Source organism: Acomys minous (genome assembly GCF_964271855.1).
Source record: "Acomys minous genome assembly, chromosome: 9".
NCBI classification, from domain to species: domain Eukaryota; kingdom Metazoa; phylum Chordata; class Mammalia; order Rodentia; family Muridae; genus Acomys; species Acomys minous.
In genome coordinates, this window is record NC_140490.1 from 63,598,590 (window position 1) to 63,619,859 (window position 21,270).

General features: G+C 41.1%; 1 protein-coding gene across 1 annotated transcript in view; it reads left to right on the forward strand.

Annotated features, from left to right (window-relative positions):
* CDKAL1 (CDKAL1 threonylcarbamoyladenosine tRNA methylthiotransferase) overlaps nucleotides 1-21,270 on the forward strand; it is a 543,702-nt gene that overhangs the window by 220,443 nt on the left and 301,989 nt on the right. Inside the window, exon 9 of the mRNA XM_084796106.1 lies at nucleotides 2,922-3,025. Coding sequence (XP_084652232.1) covers nucleotides 2,922-3,025 — 104 coding nt within the window. The remainder of the gene's footprint in view (nucleotides 1-2,921; nucleotides 3,026-21,270) is intronic.

Here is a 21,270-nt window from a genome sequence, read left to right on the forward strand (position 1 = left end):
TGATTGGTTACCACAGTTCCTGGTGACTGCAAGAAAATTGTTTTGAAGCATCAAAAGGCTCTTTCTTTCTTTACTGCTTTAGCACAGTGCGTTCCCCTGTATCATAACAGACCCTTCTAGACATAAGACTTCTTGAGTTGGTTCTGCTGGGATTTGCTTATAGAAGTGTGCAGTAATTGTTGATTTTGAGGTTACTAACAATAGTAAGTCTTTCTAAAATTTGGTTTTTTTTTTTTTTTTTTTTTTTGAGGACAGATGAGAATGAATCTATCTTAATGAATGAAAATTTAGAATTCAGAATACCTCTTCAACAACTTGGGGAAAAACAGTTGAGTGAAAAGTATTTTGAATTCCTAATGTAGAATTTATATTGCCTTGGCTTTTCTGACTATTAGAAATGTTTTAGAATATCACTCACTTCAACTTTTTGGTACAGTTTTACAATCCTGGAGAGGCTGTATTTCTATCATTATTGAGTAAGACAATAATAAGCCATCATTTGGTTTCTGTTTCCACACCTCCTTTTAAACTAAGCTATCTACAATACATCTGTTCCACAGAATTCGGTGTGCTTATAACGTGATAATCTAAACTTTACTTAACACTAGTTGCGTGAAACACCTAGTAGTAATGGGTACTTACAAGATACCAACTGTAAAAGCTTTTCTACGTGATTTACCTGCACCAATTCGCCTGTGTTTTGTTTAAACTACTTCTTTCACTTTAGTTCTTTCCAGTTTTCTTCTCACAGACTTTCCTCTGGTGTGGTATCTTTTAAAAGGCAACCCTAGTTAGAAGCGTTGGTGGCTTCTCTCACAGTTGTCTATAGACTTCTCAGTGCCCTGCGTGGGACAGAGATGAGGAGAGCAGGGTCCTTGAAGGAGCATTAGAGCTCGAAGTGGCAGCTTGCCTAGCACTGAGCTGATTTCAGGGAATGCCAGTCAGAGGGGAATCCCAGTCAGAGGGGAATCCCAGAGCCGTCAGAACACTTGAGGAAGAGTCAGAGAGCACACTCCCAGTGTACCCAGCACACTACTGGGAATTGAGTTTCAGAATTTGAACCAGAACCAGTCATATGAGGAGACATGTTTTGCCCATTGACTCAGCAAGAAGATGAGAAACAGACAACAGATAACAGCAGGAGTGCAAAGAACAAGTACGGGCCTGCTCAGACAGGAAGCCCGACTTAGAGTTCTCAGGACTAAAGGAGGGAAGCACATATTTTAAACAAATGCTTTTATGGAGGAGAATAAGTGCTGTCAAGAACATCCTGCACTACCTTAGCTCATGCTGGATGAGGACCTTCTCCCTCCAATTGTTTGCTGCCAGGATGATCTCTGTGTGTGTGTGTGTGTGTGTGTGTGTGTGTGTGTGTGTGTGTGTGTGTGTGTGTATGTGTGTGTGTGTTTCTTCATACTAAAAATGCTGGAAATGGAACCGAGAGCCTCATTTGGGCTAAACACAGGATGTAGCAACCTTCCCCAAGGATGTTAGACTCACATTTATTCCATGGACTTGTTCATAAGGAAGACCCATAGACATGAAATCTGGCAAGCCTGCACTTGACCCTGAGCTGTTACATGGCCTTGGGTTAGTTTCTTGTCTGCCTTTTTGGTGTGGATTCCCATTCTGTTTGGTGGACATTGTTGATAGTATGCTGTACCCCCACTACCACACATACAAGGCTAAGTGGGATCCTGTGTGCCTACACTAGGAGGTTCTCCTCAGTCGGGAGGACACAGAAGAGATCCTTTATTGGCAGCATAGCCAAACATCATTTTTCCAAAATTGCAGAAAGTCCTCAGTATTTTCAATTAAATATGAATTTCTTGGGAGGAGCAGTGTTTGCAGTTAATGATCAGTGGTTTGCTAAGTAATGAAATACATTTGAGAATGGACACATTACTGCTCCGTAGCACTGTATGAACAACTATGAGACATTAACCATTCTTGGTTTGACGACTAAGGACAGTGACTCATACAGATCTCAGTTATATACTAGTAAAACCAAGTTGCTAAGGTTCATTTATCAAACTCTGTTTTTACCATGGGAAACTTTGAAGCACTGTGTAACAATGGTCTTTTGAGGGCCTTATTTCTTGGTACAGTGGATAGTGAACCAATAAGAATAGATAACTTCTGTTTTGTTCAGTTCTTAAACCTCATCTTTTTATATATTAAAAATGTTTAAAATTTTGTAATATATTTATTTAAGTTGTATTTTAAAACTAGAGGAATCAGTACTCTGGTTTGAAAGAAATAACTTTTAGCCATAGCTGAAGACTACTGGGACATGAATCAGTTTTCCCAGCTAATGCTGTCATCTCCTATTTCTCTGGCTAATGTAGCTTACATGTACTTCTTACTATTTTCCTCAAAGGGTAAAAACTAATCTGAAAATTTCTAAAAGTCCCTAGTTTTGTGAGAAATCATTAGCTAAAGGTTCAATGAATATACTTCAATGTTCCTAATAAAATGTTACATATAAGCAATACTAAACATTTTCTAGTTGTTTGATGGCCAGAGAAATACTGATGGTTTACCTCCTCACCCCCCGAAAGGCATGCTGTGTTTTGAATTCATTTGATTAATCATGGGCTTTTATAAACTTAGTCCTCAAAAACATGTGTGTTTGAGTATAAAATATTTGTAAGCTTTGCTCCTTGTAGACTTGTGTGTTTTAGGTTAATCTGTGGCTTTCTATGATAATTCTCTCACCTCTCACAGTTAAAAGTCACAAGGATTACTAACTCTGTTTCCCGTGGAAGTTAAATATGATTCATTTAGATAATTATTTTTGTATCTCATATAAATTAAGCAAATGTTACTAAAATGTCACGGCTCAGTTTGTTTTGTCTGTCAGGTGATGCGTGCCCTGTCTTTATGGTTTTGAGCCTTACTTATTGCATCCATTTGAACAGGTGTCTCAATGCTTGTACCTACTGCAAAACTAAACACGCCAGAGGAAACCTGGCCAGCTATCCCATTGATGAACTTGTAGAGAGAGCCAAGCAGTCCTTTCAAGGTAAGGGCTTCTAGAATTATGTATGAAGTCAGTCTTCTGAATAAGTTATATTCATCTTCTAAGCGATATTTCCTCTTAAAAAGGTTCTAGTTTCCTTAGCTGTCTGAGGTCTATAAATATGTCTGCTCAGCTAACAGATGATGGAATCAGATGGAATTGCTCAAGCTGTATTTATATTGGGTATGGTCCTGTACTACTTTTCCATTTAACCACTCTCAGGTAAACAACACATTGCAGCATCACCCCTCTCTAGATATCACGGAGAAGGGAAAATAAGGGTTGAATGAGCAAAGTAAATAAATAAAATCACACTGCTATGAAATTTGTTAGGAGTTTTGCAGAGTGTATGATATACACAGCTGTGGGGCCGACTGGGGAAGTGCGGCATGCTGTGGGGGGGAGGGGGAGGGGGGGCCTCCTGCCCTCAGCAAATAGCAAGCCTTATCTTTAACATGAGTCACAGTTGTTTTGACACATAACTGCTTAAGCCATGAACTTCCTCTTTTGTCTTTGTTTTAATCTGTGTATATAACAGTGGTGTGTTTTTACACCCAACATGCAGCGATCCTATTGTCTCCTCAGCTTGTGGGTTATAGTTCCTGGCAATGTACTTTTCCTTTTAGCAAGCACTGCGTTCAGTACTCAAACCCAGAATGTCACAATGTTTGTGTTCCAAACACTTTTCTTTATTCGGTCTATCTAAAGCTTTATCAACATGAATTTGGAATGTTTCTTGCAATAGAGAAAAACATACCTTTGGTTCACTTATTGACATAGAAACCATTTTTTTTTTTTTAGTCATTTGTTTTTAACTTATTCCTTTCCTATGCTCACATTCAATGGGCATTGATGAGAAGCAAAGGGCTTGTTGGCTCTTGGTAACACTGTTTTTAGTGTTAGCTTTTGTGTGTTCTGGGAAAACCTGAGAGATTGTCTTTTCCACAGCAAGATTCCTGGAAGCATTTTTTCAGAAGGGGCAGCAAAGTGTCTAGAAACCTTCTCTATGCACCTGGTCATCTTTGCTGGCACTTTTACTGGTGTTCATTTTTCCATGTCTCTGCCTGATAATGGGGATATTAAATATAACTGATCTGTATACCAACCACCACAAATTTAGGAAGAACAGTATTCTTCAACATTATGACATGGCAGAGACTTAAAAACCCTATCTCATGTCACTTAAAAAGATTGGAAATATATGAAGCTATAAAATAACTAGGAAGTGGAGAATTTTCTTTATTCCTTCGTGGTTGATCCTTGTGTTTGGTAAGATTGCATCAAGCCTTTATATGGCCCCTCTCATGTGTTATATATGACTTAAGAAAAAGGGAACATGGACTTTATAAATCGGTTAGGGAACTTTTGTAAATGCTTTCATTTCAGCAGTCTGACTGCACTTGTGATCAGCTTCTGGGGTTAGTTGGTAGTGTCAGCTGTGCAGTATTGGGCTAGTGGGCAATGCCTGACTCACCTCATCACAGGTTAGCAACAATTAGTGGCCGCTTATAGAGAAAGTTCTGGAAGATCACCTCATTACTGTCATTTGTAATTTGTGTTATTTTCATACTGAACTGAGTATTAGCAGTGTAAGCTTGGAACTTGTCTTCTTGTTATCTGTATCTTAGAGTTGAAACTGAGACCCTGGTTCTTAGATTGCTGGCTCATTTGATTGGCATGTGGCTTTGTTGCTGAAGCACTTGCTAAGGGAACCACTGTGTGCAGGAGGGTTGCTGTGGGCAGTTTGGGTTTGGAACACTGTTCTGTTGCTCACTGCCAGGTGATCTGAACAGGCTGCCTGGCCTCTCCAAGCTGTCATTTTTCCTCACTGCCAATTTAGCATTATCTGTTGTAAGAGTTCTAGGTGGCGGATGTGCACTGTTGGCTGTGTGACAGAGAATGAGTAGATATGTTCTTTACAGTAAAGGAATTGGAAATGAATCCAGGAGGAAAAAAAAAACCAATCTGCACAGAGCATTGTAACATTGGTAGCAGATGTCAATGACTGAGGTCCAATCATAGGCTTTACTTTTGCTTTAAAATATGTTTTGTGAGAAAATTCTCTATAGATTAGTTGGTTAATATGTCAGTCACTTTTCATTTTCTGACTTTGAAAAATACAGATTTTTGTCCCATCACAGGAAGTATAAACTTGTAGGCTCACACTGTAAACACACCAAGTGGGTAGTATTATCTTTGTTTCTGCAAAGGACCTTGAAACTCCAAGAGTCTCATGGAATTCTAAAGTCTGCATTTTCAAATCACAAAGAATGACTTCACAGGTAACATAATAGAAGAACCCGTCCCGTTTTCTTATTTCTGAGACTTGTTTATTTTTTAACTATTCATGTGCCTTTGAGCTACAGCCGTTCTACTCTTATTTAGAAGGCTTGCCCCATTATGAGTAGCAAACATGTCTCTGTGAAGAGTTACTCAAAAATGAAGTATGCTACCAGTAAATGCCTTTATTAGTACAGGTAAAATTTCTTCCTTAAACTGGTCTCCCCATGTCCCCTCTCTTCTGTTCTTACTTCTTTCCCCATTCTGGCTTTTTGGGACATTGAACTTGCTATGTGGATCAGGGTGGCCTCAAACCTGTAGCATTTGTCTGGCTTCTGCCTCCAGAATGCTACACCCTGTTTTGGTGGCATTTTTTCTTTCCTTTTCTTATTTTGTTTACTGGCTTCTGTGGGCTAGAAATATAAATGGGTTTTGTTTGTTTGTTTTAAACTAAAATTGTGTAGAATAGGATTAGAAGCCGGGTTTCCCACCATGTTATAAAATGCACAATAAGTATGTAATGTCTTTCTTAGTAGCATATTCTTGAAATATTTCTTGTTTATAAAAAGTAATCTCCAGGGCTGGAGAGATGGCTCAGAGGTTAAGAGCACTAGTCATTTTTAGGACAGCAGACGCAGTATTTGGTCTCCTCTCCTACTCCAAAGCTATAGGAAACCGTCACCAAGTGAAGCTTACAAGCCACTAAAAATATCAGGGGACTGGAGAGATGATTCAGTGATTAAGAACACTACCTACTCTTCCTGGTTCAATTCACAGCACCTACATCATATATAGTTCACAGCTATCTGAAACGCTAGTCCAGGGTATCTGACATTCTCTTACAGCCTCCTTCAGCATGTAGTGCAAATGCAAAACACCCATGCATATATTTTTTAAAAAATGGGGGTGGGGGACTAGAGAGATGGCTCAGCAGTTAAGAGCACTGGCTGTTCTTTCAGAGGTCCTGAGTACAATTCCCAGCAAGCACATGGTGGCTCACAACCATCTGTAATGTGGTCAGATGCCTTCTTCTGGCCTGCAGGTGTACATGCAGGCAGAACACTGTATACATAATAAATGAATCTTTAAAAAAAAAATTAACTCCTAGCTATATAGTGAAAGTGCAGGGTAAAGGAACTCAGAAGAGAATATAAACAAGTCAGGAAATCATTCTTGGTAAAGTGGCCTCCTTAGGTGTTGACTCTGCTGCACAGAGTGCACTTACAGACTTTTGAATGGGCAGCACTGGTGTCAAGATTATATTTTGTGAACAGAAACCTTAATTTCTCTCATACATAAAGCATGTACATATTTAGTTGGTTTCTTAGCTGCTTTCCTCTTTTTTTCACCCATCTTGGTTCTCTGGGCATTTTTCATGTTTTTTTTTTTTAACACATTCTGAATGTTATTCAGTTTAGGGGCACATCTACATTTGTATATTGGGAAATCCATTTCCCACCTTCTTCTCTCTGTTGAGTCAGAGCATTTTTTTTTCCTTTAATAAAATCATAGGGATAAATGTGGTTCTTGGGCTAAGATTGCTGGGTTCATTGTAGCTGTATTTTTAGGGATCTAGAAGAACATGTCAGGCAGTGACCAGAACTTTGTTGGGGCTAGAATGAATTCACAGGCTAGTGTTTTCTAGGGTGTCTATATCGATTTTTCTTTAGCAGCTAATCCATCAGTTTCAATTGTGTTCTTGGAGGAGCAAAGCTTCGTGTGTGTGTGTGTGTGTGTGTGTGTGTGTGTGTGTGTGTGTGTGTGTGCGCGTGCGTGCAGGGTGAGTGGTGTGGAAACAGCACCTTCCATAGCTATCTCTGAGTCAAAATGTGGGGATGATGGATGGGCTGTTTTCACAGCTATCGTGTGCTTTTCTGGATCTTGTTTGTGCCCGCCCCATACATACATTTTCCTCCCCTCATAAATCTGAAAAGCCCTTGCAAGGTAAGTGGCATTAGCCACTTATAGGATGTAATATAAATTATGGATGAAGGTTTCAGAATAGCAAGACAATGTCTTGATGCCTAGTGATTTCAGTATTGCTGTTGAAATTTTAAAAATCAGATTTGGAGCTCAAGGCTGGCAAAAGAATACTGCCTGTTACGGCTAAGATTAATTGTGAAAAGCAAGAAGGACATTGCTTTCTGCTACGTTGGGTAGTTAATGCTGGAAGCAATATTGGATTTCTGTTGTATTATCCAAATGGCTCAGTTGTAGAGCTCACATGAAGCCCCCATTTGACTATCACCTCTAGTGATGATTACTGTATAATGGTTTTGCTCCAAGATAAAAAGGGACCAGTAGTGTCATTCTATTAATTTGTATAGCAGTTAAATGTTTAATTCCCATATTTTTTCGTTTGTGCAATATTCAAATAAAATAATTAAGTTAATGTGTCTGATAGATCACTTTCATTTGCATGTTTGCTATACATTATCAACTCTAGAAGGGATTTAAGTGCCACACAGTAAATGATTATATGTAATGGACTATGAAAATGAAAGCTGCATAAAGCTGTGTACTACTTTAAAAGAGGGAAGATAACGTTACTAACTGGGGAATCTTGGCTGTACAGACAAGCAGGGAAAAGGAAAGCGCCATAATTTCATGAGCACAGGAAGGCAAATACATCATGTGCAGTGGGACATCTATGTTTGTAGGCTTGGAGGACGAGAAGGCTCCTATATCCTCATCCAACCAGGACCGCGGACACTGCTGACAGTCACTGAGTACTGACTTGAAAAGCATAGGAATGAAAGAGATTAAACTCACATGGACTGTGTTTCAGGGCACACTTCTCTGTTTATGAAAGAGGACACCAAGTGGGACTAATAAGACAATGTCTCACCTTGCCCTAGCTGGCCTACAACTTGCTATGTAGTGAGAATCACCCTGTATTTCTGAACTTCCTGCCTCGCCTTCAAAATGCTGGCTTTACAGGCATGCATCCCCACGCATGGTTTTTGAATGGTGACAATTAAAGGATAGAGAACCATGAAGCAAGTCTTAGGTTAAGAGCTCACTGACCTTTCTTTAACATGTAAATACATGGCTTTGGAGTTGGAAAGCATACCTGAACCTCTAGAGTGCTGTCAGCTAGTCAGCAGCCTCTGCCTCTCTATACGCTTCCTAACACTGGCATTCCCTGCTAGGCTGCCTGCTCAGCGGTGGTCTCTGTGTAGAGTCTTGCTGGCTGTTGGCCCTGGGTGGCCGTCCATTGTCATCTCTGATGACTTTTAAGATCTGTATGTTATGTCAGAGGTCTATGAGGAAAACAAAACAAAACAAAACAAAACCCAATGAGCCTGAGTTAAAGTAACTATTAGAACTATATTGCTACTGTTCACCCAAAAGATGTTTCCTGAGCATTTTTTGGAACCAGTTCGTATTTCTGCTAATAAGATAGAACCTTGGAAAAGCTATGATTTCAATATATGGTATTATGGGTCTGGGGGGGGGGGTTTATATAGGAGACATTAGGTTCGAGCATATGTGTTGGCCAGTACACAGTACATGTTTGGTGACTGGCTAACATAGAAATGATCAAGCCTCATGTAATTCCATGTGCTACTTGGGGCCTGTAAGGAAAATGTGGCATGTAATCCCGTGTTTTGGAAATGAGCAAGAAATGCCACTTGGCTTCAGGTGTTGATCTAGTGCAGTTAACGGAGTGCAGACTTGTTTGTATGACACAGCTGTCTAGTGGTGATGGCATCCCTAGGGTTCTAGTGTGTGGAGAGTCATTTGATGACAGTTCACAGGGTTCTCCCATTTTATGGATGGGTTATGTGGACTTAGCTCTCCATTAATGGCTAGTGCATAAATACACATTTGCATTGGTTTTTGGATTCTTAACAGCATTCTCAAATTACTCTGGGTGACGGGGGACACAAGTTCCCCCAAGGATTTGAATTGAGGCTGTTCTGTTTCTGGGATGTTTTTGGTGAACTTTGAAAGTTGCAAGTGAATTTGGGAGGCTGTTCAGGGCAATGTTAACCACCCTGGGAAGATGTGAAAGCGATACTGTTACCTGGTGGTTTGTGAACCTGACCTTCTGGGATGGTTTCTGGGAAGAAGCACTGCTTTGTGATGCCAGCTTGTGCTTATTCTGCAGAGTCTGCACTTTCTCACACTGGCTGTCAGTTCCCCACATTTGAAAACTTATTAAATTTCTTCTCTTGCTCCCGTGGATATTAAATTGCCGTAAACACCCTTACACAATGTCACGTACGGTGAGCACAATTTTCTGCATGAAAAACAGTGTTTGTTAGTGGGACCTTGGCTGACTGCAGAGGTTATAAATTCCTGTGTTTCTTGTTATTTGTTGCCCTCCATATGCTCTTTATATCTCTTGGTCAGTTCTAACACATTTCTTTCTGCTTGTGATATAGAGAAAAAGTTTGATTTAGGTTGCTGACTTGGAAACACATGCCCTTTAATGCATCATTTCTGATAGTGTTAGCAAGAGGAGGGTGAAACCAGAGGGCCAGGAAATCCAACAATGACAGTGTAGTTGAGTAAGAGGAAGTTGGTGAAGAAGTGAATTTACTGATTAAAGAAACGAGTGATTATGTAATTATGCGAGAGTGTGTGTGTGTGTGTGTGTGTGTGTGTGTGTGCGTGCGTGCGTGCGTGCGTGCGTGCGTGCGTGTGTGTGTGTGTGTGTGTGTGTAGGTATGTATATAGGTAGAGGTTGAGATCCTCCTCAGAGTCCTGGCAACTCTGGTTTCTGCCGCTGCCCTCCATCATTACAGTTAGCACATCCTTACCACTAGTAGTTATAAAAACAAAAACTCCAATATTAATTCTTTCGTTTTTTTGTTTTTCCGAGACAGGGTCTCCCTGTGTTAGCCTTGGCTGCTCTGGACTTGCTTTGTAGACCAGGCTGGCTTTGAACTCACAGCAATCTGCCTGCCTCTGCCTCCCAAGTGCTGGGTTTAAAGGCATGCGCTACCACACCCGGCTCCAATATTTATTCTAGGGAATGTCATACAATATATTTTAGTCATATTTGCCACTGCCTCAACTTCTCCCTGTGCAATCCCCCTTTCCTATCCACCCAACTTTGCATCTTCAAACAACAATTAACCAATAAACATGTAGGTACATTTGTACGGCCCATAAATTCTTGAGTAGAATGCTGAAATGTATTCAACCTACCAGGGCCATACCCTTAAAGAAAACAAATTCTCCCCCTCCCAGCAGCTAAAATTGCTGCTAGTTCCATAGACAGGGTAGGACCTTATACCTCCTTCCCTCTCCATGCTGGCATTTTTGTTTGGCTCATTTCTTTTCTGCAATGATACCTCTGCTTTGGGAGGAGGAGGTTTTCTTCACCTTGACCAGTTATGAATGTTTGAAAGAATCACCATTTACTGCAAAAAGTAACTTCTCCAGTGAGGGTTGAAAGATGCACTAATTTTTAGGCACTTATCACTATAAGCCAGTAGGAGTCATTTAATACTGTGCCCCTTAGCAGGAGAGTAGAGGAAGGACACCCTACTGTCTATGACCTGTCTTGCCACAGGCTCTTGGCTCTCGTCATAGTGCCAAGTACAAGTTCCATCTTGTGGAGCAGGTCTCATTAATAGCAGAAAAATTCCCACGACATTTGTGCCACTGCTGCACCAGTGGGCATGTCTTACCAGCCAGATTTTGTTGTTGTTGTTGTTGTTTTTATATGCTGTACTGAGATTGAAGACAACTTTTCTCCTCTGACAGAGTATGTAGCACCTTCAAAACTATGAAAGTTAGCATGATCACATAATATACTGAATTTCTAGTTAAGGAAACTGAAAGTTGGTGAGGTAGCAACTATAGATATGAGTTTTAAACTCAGAAGTCTGGTCTCTAGACCATTGGTTGAAATGCAAATATCTGGTCAAATTCTTAATCTAGTACCTTTGTCACAAGCCTGGTATTTTGCATTGTATCTTGAACAGATCAGCGCACATACCTGAGATGACGGTGGGAATGTAGAGTGCCTGCAGAGACTTTGTTTGGAGGAGCATTATGGCTAAACTTAGGCCAACGTTTGATCAAAATTTTCAGTGAAGTAGTGAAGAAATTTCTATTTATGTGTGGTAACAGAAATCTGGCCTGAATGTTCCTATGTAGTATGTATGTATGTGAGCACTGTTGTCCCCATGGTAAGCATGCTGTGTCTGCACACTTGTGCTGCTACAAAGAACAGCACCGTCTTCTGGACACGGTGCCAAATATCTGGATCCCCATTCACGCAGGTGGCTCAGGTTGGAGGATTGCTTGAATTCTGGAGTTCAAGCGTAGCCTGAATAACACGTTAAGACACGATGACAGAAATGAAATAGCACCAAGTAGTGGGAGGCACAGTTAATTCCAGCACTCCACAGATAGAGGCAAGTAGATCTCTGTGAGTTCAAGGCCAGCCTGGTCTTCATAGTAAGTTTCAAGCCAACCAGGGCTACCTAGCAAAACCCTGTTTCATAAACAACAAAAGGACACATCTAGTAGTTTACAAAGAATAGGAAGTTATTTCCTCACAGCTCTGCAAACTGGCAGTCCAGGATTTGGCGACAGTCTGCTAAGGGCCCAGTCTGCTTCTAGTGGCAGCTTCTTGTATTGTGCTCTGGAGTTAGTGGTGGAAGGGAAGGAAAAGGAAGCCCCACGGCTGTCCCTCCTTCTGCAGCCTCACCTTTAGTGGTATACAGGCATCCATTTGAATTTTGTGGAGGATGCAAATGCTGTGTACATCAACGTTTTAGCTATTCATTCTTTAAAAAACTTTTAGAATACAGATTTCACAAATCTACCCTAGAAGTTTTTGGTAGTTCACCAGGTGCTACCAATAGTCTCAATGGTTGTAAATTTCTAGGATTCCCAAGATTCAAAAATGCCTCAGTGATGCTCTCAGGGGGTTGTTTGGGAGGTAAGTAGTCTGTGAGCTCGGGCAGTTGTGACGCCATTGTAAGTGAGGGCTGGAGGAGACTGCACTTCTCCAGCCTGTGAGGAAACTCGCTGCATGTACCCTTCCACATGTGAGAATGCAGCCAGAGGCCCCATCCTTGACACAGAGAGAGCATGGATCTTCCTTCACCAGATGCCATAAGTTACTGGGCCCTTATTTGTGGCCGTCCAGCCTTTGGAACTGTGAGTAGTAAATATATACTATTTATAAATTATTTATTCCAAGATATTTTTTAGTAGCTGTCTGAATAAACTGAGGGAACTATATGTTAGAAAACACATATTTTTAAAACTCCACAAGTTTAGGAATTAATAGCCTAGATGTTTTTGGGGGCCTGGTTTTGAATTTTATCAAAATTTCCTTCCTTAAATATCATGTATTTTGATGAGGGTGAATTGATTCTTTGAAAGCAGAACTTTTTATACTTAGTAGAATCAAGAGACCTTTAACCTCCTTAAACATGTTTTATAAAATAAACATGCCGTATATTATCGAAATAATCCCTTGCTTAGTGCTAATGAACTAATTAAACTTGTATTAATTGCTTTTCTGTTGCTGTAATAATACACCATGACTAAGGCATCTTAGAAAAGTAAGACTTTCTTCTGTCCAGCGTGGTGAGCAGGATCAGGAAGCTGAGGGATTACATCCTCAACTGCGAACACAGCAGAGTGAGTGAGAGCTGGAAGTGGGGCCAGGTCATGAACTTGCAAAGCCTGCCTCCAGTGATGCACTTCCTTCAACAAGTTATGGGGGACCAATTGTACAAATAACTGCTTATGGGGGGCATTGTCATTCCAACCACCACAGACCTTTTGTTTATGTAAGTACTGGAGTAATGTATTGGTTCCTGTAATTTTGTGTGTATTTTTTTGAAGAATAAATTTAAGAAAATTTAAATTTATATTGTAGAAATCTACATCTCTACTAGAAAACATAATTTGATATATTTGCACAGGAGAATATAGCACAACTGATCATTATAGTTTAGGGAAAGGAAGATTATGAGCTGGGAGATAAAGGCAGTGAATTCTTAGGAGAGCGACCAGGGCGAGTGCACTGCATAAGAAGGGGAGCAGTGCAGCTTGGCCTTGGCACCTGCATGGCACCCCATGGCCTCTGCCTGCATCCTCTGCTCACATGGGCTCTCTCTTCCTCTGACCTGACCTTGCCTTACTCACTAAACATAACATGGCTTTCCCTCCCGCTGTGTGTGTGTGTGTGTGTGTGTGTGTGTGTGTGTGTGTGTGTGTGTATGTATGTGTGTGGTCCAGAGGTTGCCTTCTACCTGTTTTTTGAGAAGGGATCGTCCATTGAACCTGGAGCTCACTGATATGTCCGTGTTGTGTGCGTAATGAGCTCCAAGAGTTTTCTCCTCCCCGGCTGCCTGGTCCGGGTTATAAATTGACACTGCCGCATTACATGTGTGCTGGGGATCCAAACTCAGCTCTTCATGCCTGTGCTGTAGGCATGGTAGTGGCTAATCTTCTCCCAGCGCCCCCTTCTTTTCTCTGAGAGGTTTCTCAGTGGTGTTTGCATGGCTGTCTATTTGGGGAAGTGCCAAATGAGGTGGCTTGCCTGTAGCCCCAGCACTCAGGAGGATGAACCTGAGGTGGCAACTTTCAGATCAGTGTGGAATACTTAATGGAAACCTTGTTTTGCATCTATGCATTCCATAATAATTAATGAAAATGAGGCCATGATTTTGAAGGAGACCAGGGAGGAGTATAGGAGGCTTTGGAGTAAGGAAAGGAAAGGGAAGAATGCTTTAATTATATTATAATCTCAATAAAAAGGATAAGACTTAGATATCACTCCCTTGTAAGGTGGTTCTTTGTTGTTCTTATTTGGAGGATGGAGGATCCTGTTCTCCTTTCTGAAGCTGACTGCTCTGAAAAGAAAGCAGCACACTACATTAAGTGCCATAGGAGCCTGTTACTAACTTATACATTATCATTGGCCTCATACGTTCCTCCAGCAAATATTTACTGTGGGCCTCACATCTAGCATTTGTCATGAAAAATAATGATAAACTAAACAGCTGGTCTCAGTAACTTAAAAAATAACAACGAATAAAGAAAGGGGTACAAAATATGAACTGTATGTGCTTTTGAGGAAATAGTGAAGTGATGTAGGAGAAAAGTTGCAAAGAATGCAGCCTATCTTGGCAGAGGCTCCTTCTGCCAGGGGCATCCTGTTCTCATCCTAATTTTTGATCACTAGTAACAGGAAGGAACCATTTAGTCATCGTCTTCCAAGTCTCGCAGACACAGCCTTGTGCTGCTAGCTTCCATGATGCTGGTCTGTTAAGTATGCCTGGCTTCTAGTTCCCAGGTAGGAAGACTGAGGAGGAAGAAGAATAAATGGCTTCCTTAAGGTCATGGAGCCAACAGCTGTGGAAGCAGAATAGCAACTGTCCTGTTCTTGATCAAAATGACAAAGTACCATGCAGTAATCCAGCCCCACTGTTGTCAGCATGCACAGCACTTGACAAGGCTGTGCCCCAGGAGCTAGGAGTCCCTGGGTCTGTGCGTTTGGGCTTTCTCCACACTCCACGGTGTCTCGTGGTCGGACAGTACTTCTTAAAAACCATTATCCCAATCTTACTACGTCATTATATTGTGGAAACCATACTTCGGTTTATCTGGCTAAACACAAAGGAAAGAATAAGGAGGGAAGGCCCTGATAAAACAAGCCACTGCCTGGGAATGACATTGTGTTCTTTCCAACATGTTTCTAATGGCTATGTGTGTGTATACTCATGCGTGGTTTCACGTGCCCACGCCTCAGTAACCTGTCCAGAAGAAACACCAGATTTCAAGCATGTTTTTCATGTTGCAAAGGATATGCAGATTGCCTGCAAATTTTGCTAACTTGGGGATGCATTATTGGTTGGGTTAGGTAGAGCCTGCCAATCTGTATTTTTAAACTCCTAGGTAATCCTGATAGAGGTCACAGTGGCTAGAACGTTCCTGGAGAATGAGGTGATTTGCATGGCCCTTCATATTTTGTGTCCTGGCTGTCCTTCAACCATCACGTCTGGTCCGAGCCGTAGAGAATTCTTTGTTTATCTGTGGTGACAGGCCTTGCTAGTATAGAGCAGCCTACTTATGCCTTCTTCTTGACCACCTTGGCAGCTAGGATGGCCTGGGGCTCGCTTACCCCCATGTTTCAATTAATGTTTAGTAAACGTGTTTTGAAGGAGCGCATGCTGCGTGCCGTGAGGATTCTCATAATGAGATAGCAAGCCTTAGCAGCCAAGGTAGGGAACGTTCTCAGCAGGAACATGTGCATGTCAGCATCCTTGAGTTCGAAGGACTAGCCACCACACTACCCTTGAGTAGTAATGAAAGATGGATTGTTCACAAGTGTGAGGTCACTTGAGGGGACAACATAGACTGGGCACATGTGAATAGTAATACATACCCATCTATAGTACAGAGACAAATAATGCGACCCTCGAGCACATCAGAAACAAAGCCTCCCCCGCCTCCCCCTCTACCCCCCCCCCCCGCCCCCTTCGTAGGAATTGTTGAAGAAACTGGTTTTAAAAGAAAAGATTGTTTTCTTTGGGAAAAAATGGGAGTTGCTATAAACTCCACCAAGTGAATTCATTTCCATTTTTATCTTTATATTTGTTCAGTGTAGTAACATCTGGGCTTTATTTTTCAGACTTGAAATAACTTATATTTGATGGTCTGACCTTTAGTTATGATTGCACCGACTTTCAAATGTAATTCACTATGTAATTAGTTTATGTAAAAAAGACAGAGAGATGGGAGGAGCTTGGCTCAGTGTTAAGTAGAGAATAAATTGAATAAAGATTTTTAAATAACGTCTCTAACATGATTAGCCCAATATTTGTATGTATCCAGCAATATTTTTGAAACTGAGTTTTCAAGTAATGTATGCTTTTTGTAAATTCATAAATATTTTAATCTGGTGAAAAATAGCTCTCTGTGTAAAATTTGAAAACATGTGTTTTTTCCCTCAGGTTGCCTAACATTTTGCATTTTATTGCATGTTTCCTGACTTAAATTGATGATCTTTAAAATAGCTTATTTTCAATAAACACAAGAGGTTCATGATTTTTTTTTTCAAATAGCACATTAGCTGAGGCTAGTGTGTATGTTATTCTTAATTGTTTCTACTATTATTTTGTTTCACAAACATTCTTCAATACCTCTTAGGTAGAGGATTTAGAATATAAAGACAATGCTGTTTATATTTTGCATTTTCTCTGATGAAAGCTGGACTATTAGAACCAACAAGGACTAATTTCTAACTAGGACTTGCTATAAAGTTATGAAACAGGGTGCTTTATTTTTTCAATAAAACATTAGAGTACTAAGTCATATGACCTTCCAGAATGGTAGGTATGTTACCTAGGAGTCTGCACATAGATAGAAAACTAAATGGAAGCTTGGTAGGATATATTTTGGGTGAAACCAGATCCTTCTCAAATGGGGATCAACTAATTCTGATCTCATGATTCAACCATGGACTGCTGAGTTTTCTTACGGATGGATTCCAGGGGTCAGCACTACTAACCTGGGGCTGGAGAGATAGGTCAGCAGTGGAGAGTGAGTGCTGCTCTTGCAGAAGACAGGAGTTCAGTTCCCACAACCCATGCCAGGCTGCTGTCACCATCTCCACAGGAACCAGGAGTCACACAAACACACCAAATACAGACTCACATGTGTATACAGAATAAAAAATAATAATCTTTAAAAACTCTTTAAAATCTTTGAAAATTCCTCAAAACTGCTAATCCTAAAAGAAAAAAGCCATATTTCACAAGCCAGGTGGAATCGGTGTACATCTCTAATTTTATTCCTTTTGTATGTTCATTTGCATTTGTGGTGATCGTCTTGGTGAATTCTGTGTGCTTTTGACTCTAAGTGGCATGCCATTCTGCTTTATCTTGCTTTCTGTTGTCTGTGAGTTGGGAACCAGGTAATCTTTGTACGTCTACCTCTCTCTCTGGCCTTTCATTCCATCCTTCCAGTTGCCAGTGCCTCTTGGCTGTTGGTGCTTGCTCTCCCTGCTCGCCACCGGAGGACGAGTTTAAAATGCTGAGTTCCTCACGGATGAGCTGGTGTACTTTGTCTTGTCTTTTGCTGCCCGTTGGGGAAAGTGCTATATTCAGGTACTAGCTGGTTGCTGCAATTTCCTTGCTGCTGCGTTGCAGTTAACTACGTCATAATAACTTGATAGTTTCGTCCATTGATAGCAGTTTAAGAAAACCCCTTCACAGAACTGTAGTCACAATGTCCTGAAGCTTTTCCCTTGTCAGCTTTGCTATCCTGGGCTGTTTTCTAAGATTAGATACTTGTTGTAAACAAAAGAACCCTGAGCATCAATCCCAAGGGGTAATTTCAGTCCCTGGGACCTTACTGTACCAGATGTATTAGTAATGTTTCAGAGGGAATGGCCGAATGAGGTGCAGAGTGAGACTTGTCAGCACAGCAGCAGCAGAGGCAACAGGACAGCTTAAAATGGAAACTGTTGCACATTTCATAATGTAGAGGTCTATGTAAGGTGGATACAGTCATGAAGTTAATGGTGCAGGGAGCTTAATTCTGCCATGTGTACCCAGCAACTCAAAGTTTGGCATCCATGAAGATACTTGAAATCTCCAGTGTCCTCATTGGAGTAGCACGAGTGCTTCAAATCTACGTTCTCGGCATGCCACAGACATGCGTTAAATGAACTGTGACTTTTAATTTGGAATGTATTTGCAAACCAATTTCTATAAAAAATGGATTTATAGCTTGAAAAACGAGTACCTCTGAAGTGCCTGGTAAATCCAGTCTTTCTTCAGTGGGTAGTTGTGTCTGTTTCTAATTTTATGCAATTGCATTCGTGGTGTGCTCGTATTTTGCTTTAGTTTGTGAGAGCTAGGGCTCCCTAGAAAGAAAAAAAAAATAAACCCACTTTTGTTCCTTGTTTACTTGCAAACCAGGTCAGACGCCCTAGATTAGCTCTTGGTAGGAGGATAATTTGAACCTTGACAGATTGAGCCCAAACAGCAGGAGTTTTCTAGTATGGTCAGCAGATAGCAAAATAAAAGAAAAGCCAGTTCCAGCTCACGGACCGTACAACACGACTGAATAGATGTGCTATGGTTAATGAGTAGTTGTTGCAAATATTTACGAAAGGCCCAAGAAAGAAAGAAAAAGCAGGCGTCTTAGGCAGCTGTTTGTAAGGGAACCCTATTAAAAATAAACATGCTGGATAAGGCCCCTGGGCTAATAGAGCTGTCAGATACTGAGTACCTCAAAGAACCAGTTCAAGGGACAGACATCACCAAGACCCACGTGGTTCTCTTTCATTTTTAAATTTATGTTTTAAATCTTCAACTATTCATACATATAATATTTTCTGGACGCTGAGGCTGAGTTACTTGGATGAGGTTATTCAAGTTGTGTCCGATTAGGATAAAATTGGGTGGAAGGCTTGCACTCAGCCTCATACATCATCTGTGCTTGCATAGGAAGTTAGTTGGTATCGTATGGAAATGCATATTAGATCTTGCTTTGTATGTAACAGTAACAGCATTTTGCTGTGATGACAGTGTCCCTGGAAGTTCTGAGTAGACAGGGAAATCGAGTCTGAGACAGTGAGGGTTTGGCTTCCAGGCTGGGAACAGGCGCAGTCAATCCTGTCTGAGGATGCTTTTCAGTGTTCCTAGCAATGTATCTACTTATTTGATGCGCTACACCCTTTAGCAATTGGCTGAAGTGAAAACAAAGTGTACTTGTACTATGTGGGTGGTTGATGTTCATATCTCACCAATCTCATTTTTAACGACTTCTCTTCTCATTCCTGCTGACTGCCTCCCCCCCTTCTCTCATAAGATTTATTTTTATTTCAGTGCATTGGTGTTTTGCGTGCATGTATGGGTCCCCTGGAATTGGAGCTGCCATGTGGGTGCTGAGAATTGAATCCAGGTCCTCTGGAAGGGCAGCCACTTCTCTTAACCACTGTTCCATCTCTCCACTCCCTTTAACTATTTCTTTATTTCTCAAAAAAAAGCAATTTTGGTTTCCCAAGGCTGAATTTGCTTTGCTGGGTAGCTTTGCACAGAGGCTCACATGGAAGGTCAAGTCACACACATCTTGTCATTGGATTCACTGTATGGTTTCAGGCCAGTTTCCCTACTAATGCATGGGTGTGGCCATCCTCACTTGACCTTTTCTAGAGAAGATAAATGTGATTGCAGCTACCCTGGCAAAGGCTGAGAGAGACGCACATGACTTCTTAATCTGACCCTGGCCTGTTGTTTCCCCTTATGTCTTGTCCTTTTCCAGGGGTGCTTGCAGGCATATTTTCTCCATCTCTACCTAAACTCCTCTGATCAGAAGCCTGGAATGGTGTTTTTGTTTTTGTTTTTAAAGATTTATTTATTATTCTTACAATGTTGTGTCCACATGTACAACTGCAGGCCAGAAGAGGGCACCAGATCTCATTATAGATGGTTGTGAGCCACCATGTGGTTGCTGGAATTGAACTCTGGACCTTTGGAAGAGCAGCCAGTGCTTTTAACCTGTGAGCCATCTCTCTGGCCTTGGAATGGTGTTTAATCACCTTGAATTCACCAAGATTCACTAATGTAAGAGAATGAGAAATGCTCAAAGAGCAGATGAGTGATGCTTATAGGGGGCCTGCTTGAGGAAAAAAACAAGCCAGAGTTTCTTTAATTTTCAGCCAAGTGTTGCTTATGTGCAGTTAAAAAAAAAAAAAGGCTGTTTTGGCTTTGTCACTTAGTTAATGCAAATATGCGTACCACTCCCTATGAGGGAATTGCATTCTGATCTGCATGTGCAAGAGGGTCAGTGTCAATACCACTGATATTTCTAGTGATGAGTTCCTTTCCTGTTGTGTGATAATGGGTCTCTATATCACCCACAAGGGTAACGCAATGGTTGTGAAATCTGCATGTCTCTCTTCTTATTTATCGGATCTGGACTCCACTGATAACACTAGATTTTTGCTCCACTCTGCAGTAATAGGAGACCCTTAAACTTAGACTCTTTGTACTTCATCATTGTAATTTACACACTGAGCTGGGACATTCCCTTCAAGACAGTTCGTCTTGTGCCTCCAGCTGCTCCCCAATAGCCATTGTGCTGAATAAGCACTTAGTTCAGTATGTCCTTGATACAATTAATGCAGGCGTCTGCAGAAGCGGCCTCGGCAGCAGCAGCTGCACTGCCTTATGGAAGCCAACTTCTGCTTAGCATTGTGATAAAAGAAATAGTTTTGAGCTGAAGCTAATGTTGGCTTATTTTTAGCATAAAAAGAGTTGCACCTGCCAGGGCTAGGAGAGGCCTGAGGTTTGTTGATTACAAGTTCTTGTTAGTGCCATTGTTATTGGTAAAATGGGCATGATGTCATCCTTATGAAACCGAATTGGCACCCCATGGAGTGACAAATAATTTACTCTCTATGGCTTTAGCAGCATGTGCCTTGTGTTGGGAAAAACTGGAGTGTGGAGTTTTCACAGCTGAGTGCTGTGGGACTGCAGAGGTGTGTGACAATGAGAGGAATTGATACTTGTAATCAGCGTGCATAGTAATAGCCAAGGTGTAATGAAACATAAGTGCACAGTTAGGGTACCAGGTGGGGCCCCGGGGCTTTGCATGCATTGAAGCCACAGCAAGGAGCCCCGCAGCACCATGTGGCAGATTCTCATTTTCTCATTAATCCTTCTGTCCTGTAAGTCAGGGCAATGCTGACTTTGAGCAGCACTTCATCTGTTCAGTGTCTCCTCTCAGCAGTGGATTGAGGTGATGTCATTCATGATCTCGGCCGTCGGAAATATATTAAAATAAATCATTAACTCGATTTTGTTTGGGAGTGATGCTAGCCATCTTTAATGGCAGTCACATGACTGGCAATTCTAGACTGCTTACCATTTCAATAGTTAATAAAGTCGAGCAGCTGCTTATTTAAATTAGCCAAATGATCTTTGGCCTTTGAAAGGACTTACAAATTAAAGTATGATATATATGGAAAA